Source organism: Alosa alosa, chromosome 21, assembly GCF_017589495.1.
Source record: "Alosa alosa isolate M-15738 ecotype Scorff River chromosome 21, AALO_Geno_1.1, whole genome shotgun sequence".
NCBI lineage: Eukaryota > Metazoa > Chordata > Actinopteri > Clupeiformes > Clupeidae > Alosa > Alosa alosa.
In genome coordinates, this window is record NC_063209.1 from 22308465 (window position 1) to 22325413 (window position 16949).

General features: G+C 46.0%; 1 protein-coding gene and 1 long non-coding RNA gene across 2 annotated transcripts in view; one reads left to right on the forward strand and one right to left on the reverse strand.

The window, feature by feature from the left end:
• Positions 1–293: 293 nt before the first annotated feature.
• Positions 294–16949, reverse strand: part of frmpd3 (FERM and PDZ domain containing 3) — a 140001-nt gene continuing 123345 nt past the window's right edge. Inside the window, exons 8-17 of the mRNA XM_048231950.1 lie at positions 15537–15644; positions 13468–13599; positions 12480–12599; positions 11707–11843; positions 11276–11402; positions 9889–9978; positions 8771–8950; positions 8260–8395; positions 6157–7203; positions 294–5621 (exon numbers count right to left, since the gene is read on the reverse strand). Coding sequence (XP_048087907.1) covers positions 2824–5621; positions 6157–7203; positions 8260–8395; positions 8771–8950; positions 9889–9978; positions 11276–11402; positions 11707–11843; positions 12480–12599; positions 13468–13599; positions 15537–15644 — 4875 coding nt within the window. The 3' untranslated portion in view covers positions 294–2823. The remainder of the gene's footprint in view (positions 5622–6156; positions 7204–8259; positions 8396–8770; positions 8951–9888; positions 9979–11275; positions 11403–11706; positions 11844–12479; positions 12600–13467; positions 13600–15536; positions 15645–16949) is intronic.
• Positions 8925–15670, forward strand: LOC125286717. Its single transcript, XR_007192230.1, has 4 exons — positions 8925–9002; positions 14469–14629; positions 14803–14969; positions 15591–15670. It is a non-coding gene; the product is annotated as an uncharacterized LOC125286717 (long non-coding RNA).

Here is a 16949-nt window from a genome sequence, read left to right on the forward strand (position 1 = left end):
TTTCTGTACATGGACAGCAGATATCTATAGAGGTGTTCATGTGCACATAGAATCTCTTCAATGTCAGCCATGTTTGATTAGGTGTAATTAACAAATGCATGTGACTTTTTAGCATGTGAACTTGGTGTGCGTGCGTGTGTATGTGTGCATGAGCGAGAGATAGAGAGACAGACAGATGTGTGTGTGTGTGTGTGAGAGAGAGAGATAGAGACAGACAGATGTGTGTGTGTGTGTGCGAGAAGCCCCCCCCCCCCCTGTCTCAATTAAGCGGCCGTAAGTGCACCGGACCGGGATGGCATAACTTCAGTACTTTATTGCTTTTAAACATGACGTTGCACACAGGACTACAGTGGAGACAAAGTCATAGACATTGAATCAAATGAAAGTTTAAACAATGTAAATACAGAAACAATGGATTAGATTGTGAAAGATCCACACTGATGAACACAGACAAATCCACAGTATTGTTAATGTCATAAACAAAGGAAAAACTGGACTGAAGAGAAAAAACATAATGTAAATATATTATAAAAATAAACATGTCCCATGCTTTCATAGATATTGTTATATATTCGTTAAAATATATTTTTTTCACTGTTTATCTCTATGATAAATTACTACTATAAATAAGATACAGACGTGATATCTGATTTACAAAACTGTGAAGAATTTGGACAAATCTTCACACTGTTTGGTTTGAATATTTTAAAAGTTTTGTTTACATCTTCACAAATGTCCCGGGTTATGTTACAACTATTTACACGTTTAATTGGAATACACTCAAAGTGGAGAGATTCCAATGCAATAGAACATTGAAGCAGAGACTTATCCCTCTCCCACCTTTTGTGTGTGTGTGTGTGTCTGTGTATGTGTGTGTCTGTGTGTATTCAGCCTTCAAAGAGAATACACATACCAGGACGAGTGGGCACCATATTCTCTGGTTTGTACACATCCAAAAATAGAGGATAACAGAAAGAGGACATGCAAGACAATATTACAATGAGAACAAATAAACATGGAAGGATGAGTTTCGGTGATCTTTCAGGGAGCAACATGGACAGGTGATTAGCAACCCAATTCAGGCCAGCGAGCAACTGGTCGTGGTTCAGAAATGTTTGATCAGGAGTCAAAGAAAGTTTTCAGACAGAAAACAAGTGCTGGGTTTATTAAAATACATAGAAAACTACTCTTTTGTATGTTTTTTGATACAACCTGAAATGCAAGATGTAAAACAGTATAGAAATGGGTAAACAATGTGGTGTCTTCAATGTTCAATGTGGTGTCAACAAGGTGTCTTCTAACTTTTCTTTCTTTTTGGGGTTGGAATCTTCCAATTATGTATGTAGTAACACTCTGTGTAAATGTTATATATAATGTGTGTAATATACTGTATATTTTGGGAATCTAGAGTAAATCAATATGTTTGTATTGACCTATGATCAGTCTAAGGATATAAATGAATGTGGAATTATTATCACAATGCATTACACATCAAGGTGAGAAGGTATCAAATGGAATCTGAATTATTTCTTTTCCTTTTTTTTTTAATTGGGCAGGCTTTGGAAATCACAAAGCTTACTCTCACATCCTATTCACTTTTTTGTTAAAACAAAAAAACAAAACAAAAAACTTCTTTACTACACTATGTGAGACTCAAAAATCACTTGATATATCATTACTTTTAAACATTTTTATGACAAAGTGAAAACAATACCATGATTTAGTGAAAAGAGAGCTTCACATCTTTAATCCAAGTAACTGGATCTTTGCTGTGTCTGGTAAAGTTGGGTTTCGGCTACATTGCCCCACTCTGAGCAGTCTTTCCTTACCTGTGTGTGTGTGTGCATGTGTGTGCGTGCGCGTGTGTGCGTGTGTGTGTGTGCGTGTGTGTGTGTGTGTGTGTGTGTGTGCGTGCGTGCGTGTGTGTGTGTGCGCGCGTGTGTGTGTGTGTGTGTGTATGTGTGCACATTTTATGGCCTTGGAGTGTCAGGAAACTCAGCTTCAGACATGATGTTTTTTGCTCAGACACTCCCCCTTTGCTGTGAATGATTCTGCTCTTGCAGCAGAGTGCTCTTTTGTGGTATCACAACAGTAAGCAGTGATTTTAAAAGTAACAATCGTACAAACACGTCACCAAAGAATCCATATTTGGCACTACCTAATCCACATAATGCACTATCTGACAGTCTCTGCAGTGATTCTGTTTAGGGTACATCGTAGGAGTAAATTCATTTTAATTCATTATAAAGTCTTGAATACTATAATTTCATCATGAAAATGACAATGATCTCCTGTCCTCCCATAAATAATCTTTTCTCTTGCCTTCAAAAATAAATAAAATTAATTAATAATAAATTAATCAATTAATTACATACATTTAGATACAGTAAGTACAAAACCCTCTGTTTGCTAGCCCCTTGAAGCAAGTGTTGAAATGCAATCATTAGCCCTGTTTATCATCCAGTGGTGAGGGAGATAAAATAAGAAAGTTAGAGACAGAACTGTTCCCCGAACTGGATACACAGGACAGGATACACAGGTGTCCCTCGGTAGGAAACAACATGGAGGAGGTGGGGTGGGGTGGGGGGGGGAGGCAACTGTGCTGGACACCCCCCTGTAAACATAGTGTGGAGCAGTTTAATGAGAATGAATCTACACTTTATCCTACTATGTCCTGTAAAAACAAATGTAAACAATAACTGAGATATGACCCGGTGAGCTCCCCCAGCAGCGGCGATAGCCACTTTGTGGGTTCTCAGATCCCTGTCCTTAAGGACTCCCTTTGTGTGGAGGGGATGTGGGGGATGTTCATGTTCATGGGCTTCACTTGGTGGGCAAGGTTTTGATGGAGCGTGGGAGGGAGCCTGCGTTCGTGGCAGCAGGCGCTTGCGGGCTGGCACTCTTGTTGGGGAGGCTGCTGGAGTGTCCCATGGCCTCCTCGGCTGCCCGGAGGAGCAGCGTGTAGTTGACCGCCACCTCCTCCACTTTCCGCAGCAGCTGCAGCCGCTGGGTCTCGGAGCGTATGCCATGCACCAGCCGGATGAACGTCTGCGTCAGGTTGCACAGCACCTGGAAGCTGGCGGTGACGGCGCTGAGCATGCGCGTGGGGCTCTTCTCCACGCTCGCCACGCGCCGGCACGACGCGCGGAACTCCTTGAAGCGCACGGCCAGCTCTTGCTTGTACTCCGCCAGCCGGGCAGCGGGCATGCGGGGCTCGCCCTCTATCTGGGGGCTGTTGGCGCACTGCCGGAGAATGGCCAGCAGCTCGTTGGCATCCAGTTGCGCAATGAGGAAGCCGTCGGGCAGGCAGAACGTCTTGTCCTGCAGGGACTGCACTCGTGCCAAGCTGGCTTCCAGACTGCTGCAGGCACGCAGGTCGATCTCCTGTGTCTGGGGCTCCTCTTCCTCCTCCTCCTCCTCCTCCTCCTCCTCCTCCTCTCCGCTACAGTCCTCTGCGTCGAGCACCTGTAAGGTTTTGCTGACCACCGGCATGGTGCGGGAGTCCAGTTGCATGCCGGGCAGGACTTGCAGAGGGACAGAGTATGAGAGCTCGTCCTTCTCACTGCTCGAGTCGGCAGCCTCACACTTGCGGTAGCAAAAGCAGAATGAGCAGCACTTCTCCCGGTCGTCACTGCTGCCTTCACTGGGTATTGCCAACAGCACCTCGCTGGTCCCCTCCCGGGTCTCACGCACAATCTCCTCTCCCTGGATAAAGAAGACGCCTTTCTTTTTCGTCTCACTACCTTGAGTGTGAATGGGCTCTACCGGGGTCGGTAGTCTGAGTCCTGTTGCCCTGACTCTTTCCATCTCTTTCTCCAAGCTTTTGGCCTTGGTGGATTTCACCTCAGCATAGAGAGGTGTGCTGTCACTGTTGTTGTCCAGCTCGCCAATGCTGTACCTTCGCTGGAGTTTCTTGTATTGCGGCGCCCCCATACACTCGGGGCGGGAAGTGCAGGTGGGCAAACAGGAAATGGGCGTGTCTCGAAGTTCTCGAGACTCCAGGCTGGTGGAGCGGATTCTGGTGGTCTTGATCTCTAGCGTCTGAGGTCTCCGCGGTGCGCCTTGGCTATGGGGAGCCTTGGGAATGGCAGGGGGTGTTTTGGAAATCGGCCTCTCTCTCCCACCGCGAGGCTCCATGGAGGACCCCACCGGCGTGTCGGGTAGCCTCATCCCACGACATATCCTCTTGCAGTCGCAGCTGCGCCTCTGTTCCCGAGAGATGCCCGGGACCTTCTGCACGGGACTCGTGCGCAGCTGGCAGGCACACGGAGTGCCTCCGGGGACGGGCGAGGACCCCTGGGGCAAAAACTCGCCCTGCGACGTCTTGGGCTTGAGGAGCTCCTCCAGGAACTCGAGCTCGTACTGCCGCACCTTCTGCAGCTGCGCCCGCCGCTCATCCGTCTCGCGGCGCAGACGCGCCGGGAAAGTGGCCGAGATCAGGTTCCTGAAGCTCTGGAACGGTGCGCTGCGCTGGGACTTGCTCCTACTGCTGCTTTGCTTTTTGCGCTCAGCCCCGGGGATGGTTGCACCCTTTTCCCCGCAGGTAGTTATGTGTGTTGTTTCCACGAGGACAGGTAAGGAGGATTTGGCAAGACTTTTCTGTTGCTCTGGGAGGACTTTGCTCTCAGATTTGTCGTCAGGTGTCTCTTTGCGTTCCGTTTTCACTGGAATGTGAGGAGAATATTTAGGTGGCGGGTGGATACTAGGCTTGGCTAAACTAGGATCTGATGTCCGCACTGTGGTCTCTTTGCAGCTTGCCAGTTGCAGTCCCTTGGCACGAAGTCTTTCATCATCAGTGGGTGAGGAGGAGTGGAACACCATCACCTTTTGGGTCTGGGGGTCCTTCAGTCTCAATTGGGGCCCCGGCTCAGGCCTCACTGGGCATGTGCAGAAGAGGTCGTCAACTGGCAGCAGGCCCTTAAAGCTTGAAGGCTTGATGGTCTCACTAGAGGCAGTCTCGGCATCTTGGCACATTTCCGTGGGACTAAGCTTGGCAGAAGCGATTCTATCTACAGGCAAAAGGATGGGTAAGGCTTTGTTGGTCACCTCTGGACTCACCTGTCCAGAAATTTTCCCTTTGATGCTCGCCGAAGTGTTAGGACTCAGTTTACCCTCTGATACTTTCTGAATTTTCCCGCCAGTGGACACATCCACCTGTTCAACAACTTTCTGTTGCTGGGAGGGCAGAGGAGAGGGGGGTTCAGTCGTGCTCGACTTCACAGGCTCTGGCTTTGCAGGCTTTCCTGTATCCGCCTCAGTCTGTGGATGATCTTGGGTTTTGCTCTGCTCGCCTGGAGGACAGGGAGACCCTGGTCCTTGACTGGGGCTGACCTTCAAGGGCACAGTTTTGCTCAGGATCACCTGTTTCGGTGGGCAGCCGCCACGGATCTGTGTCATGGAAAAGGCCCCGCTACCCAGAGTCTGGGCAGTGCAGCCAGGGATGGCCAGCGGGAAGTCTCTGCGGCTGAAGATGCGCTCCTTGTTGATGTGGTGGGCCAGCAGGTAAGCTTGGTTCTGATGCTGTTTCATGGCAGACACCATTTCAGACACATCCGTCAGCTCAGAGGAGTTGGTCTCATGCCCAGAGTCGAGTGATGACTCGGGGGTGATCGCTGCCAGCACTGTGAGGGACAGAACACAGAACAAATCAGGGTCACGAAAAATGCATAAAAATAGACTATGCACAAATAAATAGACTACCTAAGCCATAAAAGAAGTCATTATCCCATCACTGATAACGAGGCATCAACCACATGCATATTTAACAGATGGAGAGTTGTTCTCACACAGTGGTATTTTACATTTAGATAGCAGACAAATTCTAAACACCTGACCTGTCTATTGCGCGTAATGATGTCACGTTTTAGGAGAAAACGGTAATTACAATATTGCTGCTTAATATGAGCAATTTACATTTTCAACTCATTGCAAAGCAGCAGCATATAATGAGGCATTTGCTAAGGATCCTGTCGAGAACCAGACTAAATGGTCTCTCGGCCTGAATACTAAAAAGGCTTAAATCTGTTTGGCCTCATATGGGGTACAAGTAATCACCATTTTAACCTCAATAAATAGGCAGTCAAGCAAGGAAATACTAAATATAGAGACATTAGAGATAGAGGAGACTGTGTTTCTGAGAAGCAGTGAGAGGTCCACCTGCGGTTTGAGGGGTTTGCTGGTGGTGGTGGTGGTGGTGGGGATAGTCCTCAGAGGCTGCCAGAGCCTCCAGGGCTTGCAGGGTGGAGACTAACGCATCATCCAGCTCCTGGGCATGGTCCCGCACTGTCCTGGTGGCCACGTTATCAATCAGAGTCACTGGGACTTCCTGCGGAGTCGCTCCCACTGTTCCCGCGGTGACAGCAGCTGTTGCTGCTACTGCTGAAGCCTCTGCCACTACTGCTGCTGATGTGGTTGTTGTCATGGTTGCCGTGGCAGCTGTTGCTTTTGTGGTGCCCTCCGCTTTGGCAGTAGCCTTACGGTTTTTATTCGGGTCGTCCTCGTCGGAGCTGTTATCCCGAAACCCCGGGGGAGGAGCGGCAATGGCAGGAGGCGGAGGCTGCAGTTTTCCGACAGCGTCCTCTTCCATCTCCTCGTCGTCATCGCTGCCGGGCAGAGGCAGGGCCATGAGGTCCACAACATCTGCGTCTCGTGAGGCACAGGCACTGGAGCACTGCTTTCCGGAGCTCCCACTGCTTCGACTGTCCTCCACCATCAGACCCTCAGCCTTGAGCCTGGCCTTACAGGAGTCGCAGAAGAAACGTCCAGAACGGTGCGGGCGCTCCAAGGTCTTCGCCCGGCTCCTGAAGCCCGCGCCTCCGCCACCGCCCCCCTCCTCTTCTCTCTCCGCGGGACTGTCTGGGCGAGCGATGATGGCCTCGGTGCTCTTGAGCGTGGGGTCGGACTTGGTGCGGCAGCGGCTCTGTGAGACGAGGTTCTGGTTGATGTCCAGCTGCTCCTCGGCCTGCTGCTGCAACTCCCGAAGCTGCTGCTGTTCCCGCAGGTGGATGTGGCAGAGGCCCAGGTGTTGCGATGATGGCGGGGGGAGCTGCGAGGCTGAGCTGGAGGACGCCTTCTGGGACGGCTCTCGGGACAGCCCTTCCCTCTCTTCGCCTCGCCGACTACTCCCTCCTCCTCCGCCACCGCCACCGCTGCTTGAACCCGTTGCACCCGAGGGCCTTGAGTGAGCATGGGCACTTCTGTAATCTAAGGGCAAAATCATCAGAGGAGTTGACAGGTGGAACAACCCTCAGATTTTAGTTGGATGGAGCGTCCTGATGATGAGAGGCGACAGCAGAATGGATGTTGTTTTGGAGTCGTATGAAAGGGGTGGGTGTTTTGGGTTTTTGGTTTTTTTTTTGCTTGTTTTGCTCTGAGATGAAAACTTGGTCACCCCCGAGGGAACACATGGCAAGCGGTGATATCTATGAGTCTCCCTCACAGGACTGATCACAGCAATATGGGGACAGAGAGAGGAGCTGGGACATCCAACAGAATGACTGAGCATTACACGTTCTTTTGATGAAAAAGAGAGAGAGAGAGAGCAGGCGGGACCGACAAATCCTGAATGTGACTTTTTTTATGTGGGGAACAGAAACAAGAAAAATGAACCCCCAATCCAATGGGACAGAACCAAGATGGAGATGAGAGAAATCGAGAGGCGGGTGGCAATGTGAATGATCCCCAAGGAGTCAATGGAGCTGGTCCAAGCAAATGGAGGAAGCTGATGACACTCCAGGCAATTTTGAGAGAAATGTTGAAATGCGAGTCAACCGTTTGTGCTATTTTGTGTTTCCTCAGATTGTATTTTGCTCAAACTTAAGTCTCACTGATGGAAACCAGTTTACACAAAGACCTTGACCTTGAGCCTCAGTGTATATACAAGCACATGAGAATGCCCTGTCAAGTCAAATAATATATGTTGCAAAATTCTACAACATACTCATGTGGAAAAGCACAAAGATTAAATGCACATTAAATGCCACTGATGACACAAAGTGATGACATTTTCAAACCATACAGCCATCTTTGACAATGATATTTTAAAAGCACCTGAGGGACCAAATGCTTTTTGTATTAATGACAGGTAATCCATAGACGAGTGAGATGGAAAAACATGAGTGTTTTAGTTCAAGTTTACAGCATTATGCTTCACAGACTGTATAGAAAAGGCATACAATACATAATCAAAGTACTGTTTCACATAGGGTTTTTTTTAGACCTGCTAACCACACAAAACCAAGGGGGTGACAACTAACATACCTGCCTTGATCATATGAGACTGACCAGGTGTCCGGTAGTAGACAGTCCGTTTGGGGTCCACATAGAGCTTGTAGTAGCCGGAGATCAGACAGGCAAAATTCGAGGCATCAGGCCACTCCATCAGCAACACCAGTGGCTAGGAGGAAGTGGCAAAGGGACGGACACGTTCTATGAGGTCATAATGTGTTGTTTGAAGCAGTCTGTGAAAAGCTGATATCCATTCTAATTCCTCTGTATTTGGTTAAATTTAGCACAAAATGTGTGTATCTATCTCCTGCAGTTTAAATGGATGATGATTTGCTTTCGCTAGGGGGAAGGATAAGCACAAATTCAAGCTCAATGTCATCTAGAGGATAATTTCTTAGTACTATTGCACTGCATGTCAGAGAGAGGTTTATGTGTGCTCTTTTCCTACCATGAGGGCACTAATCTCTGTAGAGTTGCTATGTTAGGAGTCAATTTACATGACTGTGTCAAATTCCCTTAAAATCGAGAGTAATTTATGTCTCACCTTCGCTTCCAGAATGGTGACCTCCACTCTTGCCACTCCCTGGTGCTCCCGAAACAACTGGACCTTTGCCACCCGGCTGAACTCTGCCAGGACTGTGGTCAGGTTGTTCTTCAGGTCAATTACGTGGCTGATCCCGTGCCGCGGCCCCACTAACAGAGTTGTGGCCGAGTGCTTCTCGTCCTGCAAAAGCAAAATGCAAATAATGCCGCTAAGAGAAACAGCACTTTGAAAGGTCAGTAACCTTGAATATATCCTTCCTCTGATTTCTGCCCAAGGAATTATGTTTTTTTTTATTATTATTATTATTATTATTATTATTATTATTATTTTAGACAGACATCAAGGGTGATTTCATATCAGATCTCAATGATCTTCACTGTGTGACTCATTTGCTATAGGGATGTAGCCTTGGGGTGATTTACAGGGGGTTGTGGGAGTTTGATCCTCATTTAAAACTTTGATCCTCTCAAAAAAGGCAAACGTAACAGTTTTACACATTACATACTTTTAGAACTGTGTTGCATAGCCTTTCTGTGTAATCTATTCTATTCTATCAATCTATCTATCTATCTATCTATCTAACAAAACTATAAACAAAAAATGACATTTCCAGTACATATTTTGCCCTCTGTGTGTAGCTTGACTTAGAACCTTGTAAAAAACCTCAACCTATGGACCCTTTCAACAATAAAAACAAAAACAATGCTTGAACGTTCTATTTGGGCCCCAATCTACTTCCTCTGCATTAAGATGTTAAAACGGAAGTCTTGTGGGGCCAACTACGATGCTGATAATGGAACTCTCTTGAAAGGGTCTATACAGCCTAAATGTCAGAACTCTACATGGCTTTGCACATACCCCAGAGTTAGATAAAAAAGATACATACCGGTATCTTTCTGTTCTCTGTGTGTGCAATAACCCAGTCTGACACCGTTACCCTAGCTATAGGCTAACTGGTCTAACCACTTCTAGTGAATTGTGCTAAGCTAGGCTAACGATATCGGGTGCCAAATCCAAACCCACTTTACGCCATGGTATGCTTCTGATCAGACACCTAAGGCCTGTATATACGTGACCATCGGAGAGCAACCTAGGGAGGTTTTATGAGTCACATTTACCAGGCCAACCGTGTGGAAAAGCAGGCCTCCGAAAGGTGGAAGGTCGTTCAGGACGCGCATGTACTGAAGCTTTCCCTGGAGCGGGGGAACCTAGGTGAGAGGAACAGAAATGACATGGTGGAGGCGGAAGGATGGAGGGGGAGGAAGAGGAGGTGGAGGAGGTGGAGGAAGAGGAGGTGGAGGAAGTGGAGGAAGAGGAGGAAGAGGAGGTGGAGGAAGAGGAGGTGGAGGAAGAGGAGGGGGAGGAAGAGGAGGTGGAGGTGGTGTGAGGGGGTTGAGAGGACATTTCACAAGAGAGCTCACACGGGGCGCTGTTACCTAAGTCCATAAACCATAAAACACAAATATTTAAAGTTATTACAACATCTTTAATTTGACTATATTACTCTAATTATACTAGTCATTAAAATTACACACAGTGGAAGTAGCCATACATCTCTACATTTAAGTAACATGCTAGTATGTCTTCATTAAAATAATTCTGTCACTATTAAATATAATGGAGTTTGTCATAAAGTAATGGTAAAAAAAGTTGCCGTAATCAACATAGTATAAGTAACACAGAAAGATGTAGAAAAATGTCTCATGCCACCCAATGCAATGGGGAAATAATGATCACCGACATAAATATCCTGCCAACAAAAATCCATTTCAATCAGAGGGAACAAATAATAATGACTAACATTTTCCCTCATTAAGACTCATTGTCCAGTCAAAGGTTAGCACCACCCTCACAATCAAAGCAACTGAAGCTTGTAGCTTCATCAATATCCAAAATGTCCTCCTCTTCCTGTGGTTTTGGCTCATGAGTAATTAGACATGTTTCAAATTACGGGCCCTCGTAATTTGTTGTGTGTCATTAATCACAAAACCAACATTTCTCCCTCTAGGCAGTCGCAAGCCTGCATTCATTTTAAATAATTTGCTTTTGTTTTGGTCTTGGATGATTCATTGCATAGGGACGACTTCTGCTAATGACATTTTTTAGTTCTTGCATGTAGCCTCAGTGATTCCCCTGCCTGCTAGTTTAGTTCTTGCATGTAGCCTCAGCGATTCCCCTGCCTGCTGGTTTCACCTCTCTAATTAGAGACCAAGGTTCGCAAACTCTCCACTTCTAAGGCGATAAGACCAACCACACTCGCTAATTGCTAATGGTTGAATAAAATAAAATAATAATAATTAAAAAAAAACAGTTTGTGGCTTGCTTGCCAAGGCATGTTTGTTGATGGATAGTTAATTTTCTTTTTCCCTGTTTAACGCTTCCTTAATTGATTTCACATTCACTCCATGACACCTTTTTTTGATGTGGGGATGTGAGCAATCAAAATATTGTCTCTCGCGCAGTATGGCTGATAATAACTCTCGTTTGGTTGCCCTGGGAACCCACCTTATTACCAGCTGGGGGAGGATGCTGATAGGTCTTCAGGAGCTGGGAAAGAGTCTTGCAGACGTTCTTCTCCTTGACTGTGGGGAGGAGGGTGAGGGGGAGGAAGGGTTCAAGACCCCATTCTTTCCTGCAGAGAGAAGCCAAACCAAAACAGTCTCCTTCAATTTCGGCTTTTATGAGGATACTTCTTTTTCAGTACTGGTGTGTATGCAAATAGCAGTCTGAAGAATACAAGTTTGTTGCTCCAGTTTGAATGGTGGATGGATTATGCAGTTTTTTGGGAAACAGTTTCCCCAAATTGTCACACATTCAGTTTGTCTGCTCCTTGTACTCCAGTTGTGCGCAAAATATGTGCAAACACCCACAACCGCAAACCGCACAACCGCTAAAAAATACTGCATGGGTACACGGAAAGATGGATATGTACATACTCAACATGTTTGAGGGAGATCTTCTGATTGGGCCTCGCTATGGAAACGGTGATGAAAATGTGGAGGGCCGCCAGTCTCAGTGTGACCTCCGACTTCCAGTCCGTGCCAAAGCGCTCTTTGATGACGTCATTGCGACTCTGTCGAGACAAGAGAGGAAATAATGTGAAGCCTTACTCAATGTGCTGTGCCATTAGCAACAGCCATGATTGCAGTCTTTACAGGAAAGATGTGAAGCATTCACAAGTCTTAAGCCTTAAACATTTATTCTTAGAGTGGAGTAAATACAAATATAAACACATATATTGAGTCCTCTTCACATCGTCAACTGATACTGTAGCACAGCACAAAGCCTTCTTTGCTTACAACTTTGATGTGAACTGACAACTGAAATCATTTTTGTAGGTCATTAGTTTGTGTTATTATTACCCTTTTAAAATGCCAACATGTCATGATGACAGGCTTTATCCGCTAAGAGTGTTTGTGGTACACCAGATTGGCATTACACTGCCTAGTCAAGCCAATAAGTAATGCCCCATAAAGACACCCTTGAAATATGCCACACCATCAGTGTTTATGTCGCTCTGACAACTAGATGGCCAGTGCCACAGATATGTCAGATAACTCGGCGCCATCTATGAGGCATTCAGCACATCACACATTTTTGTTGTCAGTCCTAATCCCCCCTCCTTCTGGTGTGAATGAATCTCCTTCAGCTGAGCTTCCTTTTATGTGCAGCAAGGTGTGATGGCACACTGGCTTGCCGGCGAGAGTACCTGTATATAGAGGTACTCAAACGCAGCAGGATCTCTCCTCAGCAAGTCTGCAGGGTCTTTCGGAAAGAAACAGATCCGGAAAAGACACCTCATCCCCTGGAAATAGGTCCTGTGCACAACCTGAGGGAACAACAAAGGCAGAGTTAGCGGTAGCATCATCGGACAGGTCAGGTATCTGTTGCCTTGGTGACCTGGAATTACTGGAATCATACTGCCTTGTTCATTCGCCTGTCTGAGATTTCAGACAACAGAATTTTAGTGGTAATGCTGGGTTACCCTAATTATCTGTTCTCGAACTATAAAGGAGCATCATCACTGCAAACATGCATTTATGCAATTACGCCATAACATGGGAAAGGGTTAATAGCAGTCTTATACAGACTATAATTATACCATTACATGGTCTTTTCACTGGCAAATTATGCTGTCTGAATCTGGCATTTGGATGTCCTTTATGCTATAGAAAATGTACGTAGCTACATCCAATCAGTAGGGGAGTAATGACAGGATTCATCTTGCCCTGCAGTCACGCTGTCAATGATGTGGAGGCTTACGGCCTGCAGCCCTGTAATGTGCCCCTGACCTCCCAAGCTAGCCACATACAGGTTTATTTCTCTCGGCCGTAAATTGGATCAATGCTTCACACACAGCAGGGCGTCCAGTCTCCGAATATTAAATCAATCCGCAGACATTTGCTTCAGGGGTTCCAGCTGGCTGACCACAGGTTTCTATACGGCGATCTTTCATATGGTGAAGGGGCGACGATGGAAAGAGGGAGAGGAACGAGTGAGGAGAGGGACGATGTGTTGAAAGTGGACGTTCAGATAGCCTATATGAAAGGCAGGTAGGGAATGAGGAGAAATGATCGGACAGAGCTAAACTTGTCAACGAGATTTATTCATTCCAGTGAAGCATCATTTGAGAGAGATAGGAATAGAGAGAGAGAGAGATGACAGGGAGATGGGAAGATAAGCAGGTGGTTTCCTACGTGAGACAGAGGCTGATGCTCCTGTAGCAGATGCAGTCTCTGGTTCTGGTCCAATCCTCCGGACTCCAGAACCAGCGCGAAATGCTCGATGTAGCGCAGAGACAGGCGGTCCTGCAGGGACGATATCACATCCTGCACCAGGAAGCAAACCACAAAAAAATACAAATGAGATACACTTTGGCTTGTTTTAGCTCATAATTCTCTCCTTCATTCAAAATAAAAAAAAAAAACAACCCTAGACGCCATGTTGGTCTCTGTATCGACCATGTCAGGCAGATGCCAGTATTTTCCTGTTTGTAAGGTGCAGATGTTGGCTGCATTCTAGCATGTCCTGAATGCGCTGCACTCACACAGAGCAAACAGGGCTGACATTTACTTTCATCCTGTGTAGTGTGGAGATCAATGGGATTAATGAATAGTAACTACTCCAGCTCTCAGCCTCTAGGGGGCGCCCCCCAGCCTCCTGGCCACAGCCCAGGTAAAGGTCGACAAATGTTAATAAAGACTGTGTCGCGTAAACCCACACACCCACAAGGAGGAGACACATGCCTTAGCCGAGGGAAGCGTGTTGGCTGAAGCCACACATCATGTAAGTGTTGCCTAGTGGCGAAGCCTCGCGTGGGGTCTTGTCAATATGCATTGACCTGCATCTAGTTTTATTTGATCAGCACAAATCCCTTGGTAGGGAGGTGAAAATGCTCGAACGGAAATGGAATTCCCTCAAAAGCAGGGCAGCTCGCGAGGAGCAAGCTACGCGCCTGTTGTCTCCCATCTGACATTTGGATACAGATAAATATTGACCAAAGAATTAAAAAATGACGGAAACGCCATCTCGTACACATGCTGTTATGTAAAGATTACGGAGAAAAGAAATATTAATCTGTTCACCACACGAGCAAGGCAAGACACACAAACACACATACACATGCTGTGTGCGCTAACAGGTCAATGTACGCATGATAAATAGCCTCACTAATAGACTGATTTGTATTTGATTACAGCTGTTGTTCATGGGTGTATCAGACAACATCCTGATTAATTCAGGCATGACGGGATTACTGATGGCATCCTCCCCCCCACAGCACTAAAGGTGACCCTGCTAACATTGCTGAGTCTACAAACCCAACGTCCTCAAAGTCATTCTCCCACATCCACGCTCGAGGTACCACTTTCATTGAGACTAGAGAAAGCATTCCTGCGTCCGTGTTGCTCTACAGCATGCTTAGCCTTCTCTGTATGGCATCCCACAGAGTTGCATTTTAGTCCTTTTTTTTATTTAAATGTAGTTATATTTAATCAAGTTGAAATGAAGCTAGGGCTTTCTTTCCATCACAGTACCAGAGGAGAGGGAACATTTCTCTTTTTTAATCAAATGATGTCACCTAATGAGCACTCTGGCATATGCCTGCATCGTCCAGCACGGCCACCGGATACAAATGGACACTGCACACTGTCACGGCCCCACAGGGGGAACAAGATCTGTATCTTTTTTTAATGTAAAGGTAAATAGCTTTGCTTAATGGATCTGCATAGAGAACCGCTTTAGTGGCACCCAAAGAAAATGGCTCCTTGTGCCAAGTTAGGATTTTTCTTACAAAAGTGTTTTTTTTTCCCTTCCCCCTTTTGCATCAAGTAATATCTCACTTTCATCAGAAAGAAAGATACATATTCTGCTGTGTTCAGTATCAGATATTAGGTTTCAGTATTACTTTGGGGGAGATTGTTCCAGGCGGTGGAAAGGATATTTTGAGTAATAATAATGTGAAAACATATCAGGTGTGAAAACATATCAGGTGTGTCCGGTAATTTCATTTTGTCCGTTCTTTTGATAACACTTTTGGGATGCAATTGCCCCTAAAGGTTTTTAAATTTACATTCATACTGTATATTACGTTCTGACCCAACAAAGTGTTGTTCTGAAACTTTCTGAGTTTTATCCAGTTCACAAGATATGTCTCAATTCTAAGTTCATGTGGAACAGAACCAGGTTCTTGATCCAGTCACAGAGCGGAGCACACACACACACACACACACACACACACACACACACACAGCACACGTTACCTTACCCTAACCGTGGTCCGGCTGTCAAATGTAAACGACTTGATTTGTCCATTCTCCAGGAACACCTTCAGCACATTTGGTATGAGGAGTAAAGAATCGTCTTTGAGCATTGTCTGAATGAGAGGACATTGGACAGCAGAAAAAAAGAGAGGAAGAGAGAGAGAGGGGGGGGTGGGTTCAGGAAGGAGAGAAAAAGCAGACCAGTTACCGAAGTACTAAAGGACTAGGAACAGAGGTAGAGACATATGAGGAAGTACTCCAAAGGTCAACAAAGAAAACCTGATCAGTTCCAAGAAGTAAGGGAGAGAGAAGGAGAGAGAAAGGAAGTGGGAGCGAGAGAACTAAAGAGGCCATAGAGGTCTATAATTGGATGGAGAAGAATGTAAAGAGACAAGCACAGCCAATCACATCCCGGTTCAAAGGCTAAGCTTTGTTACCATACATGGCTGGAGAGAGGGGGCCAATACCTTAATTGTGGTCTGACGGGGGACAAAACTGCTTTAGGAGTCGACAGGAGTGCACTGTGCAGTGATCAAAAGAGAGAGCTTATTCAAGCCCGCTAGAGGGCTTTGCTTTAATATGTATGCGGCATGATTACAACGCCACTGCTGCCACGGCTGCAGTCACCGCCAGCGCTGCTGCATTCATCCCAATCCTATGAGAGTTGTGTAACTATAAATGAGAAGAAAAAAAGCTCTTGACTCAAGGTTATCTCTTACACTGCTCTTCCACCCCCTCCCTCTCTCCTGCCCCCCCCCCTCTCTTTCTCTCTCTCTTTCTCTCTCCACCTTTATTGCTCCATTCTCTATTCAAAGGTTGCACTCACATGAAGTTTCAGAAAGGGTAGTGAGAGCACGCCACCTACCCATGATGTTACATGAAGGGAACATTGCAGAGTTAGCCTTACAACAGATTTTAGCAATTGCACTAAAGAAAAACTAAAAAAAAAAATCCCAGGGGTTATTTGACTTTGTCCCTGTATTAGGAGAATCCTGCCATGGATGTCAGTTAGAACCATGCAGTTAGTAGACAATCCAAAATGGCTCCAGATAACTGGTTCTAGAACTTTTTTTGCTGTTGTGACAGGAAACTGAAACACCTCAGCTTCTTGAACCACAAGGCAGTCAATGGTGATCAACAAAGTTCTCTCTAATAGGGACAAAATAATACCCCTTTTCTAAAGAGAGGAATAAGAGTACATTTAGCATATTTAGCATAGCAGCTAATGGGAGAGTCGCGAGTTACATGCAGTTATTTTGGCTGCACTTTACTTTAGGCCATCCTGAGCACAGTTACAGGACCTCAGCATAAGCCCTTTCTAACAACTGGAATAAACACCCAAGCACTTATAAAGTCTAATTTCGACTGATTTTAGCAGTCATAAAACCTGCTTTTGACAATATTGATGTCAAATGGAC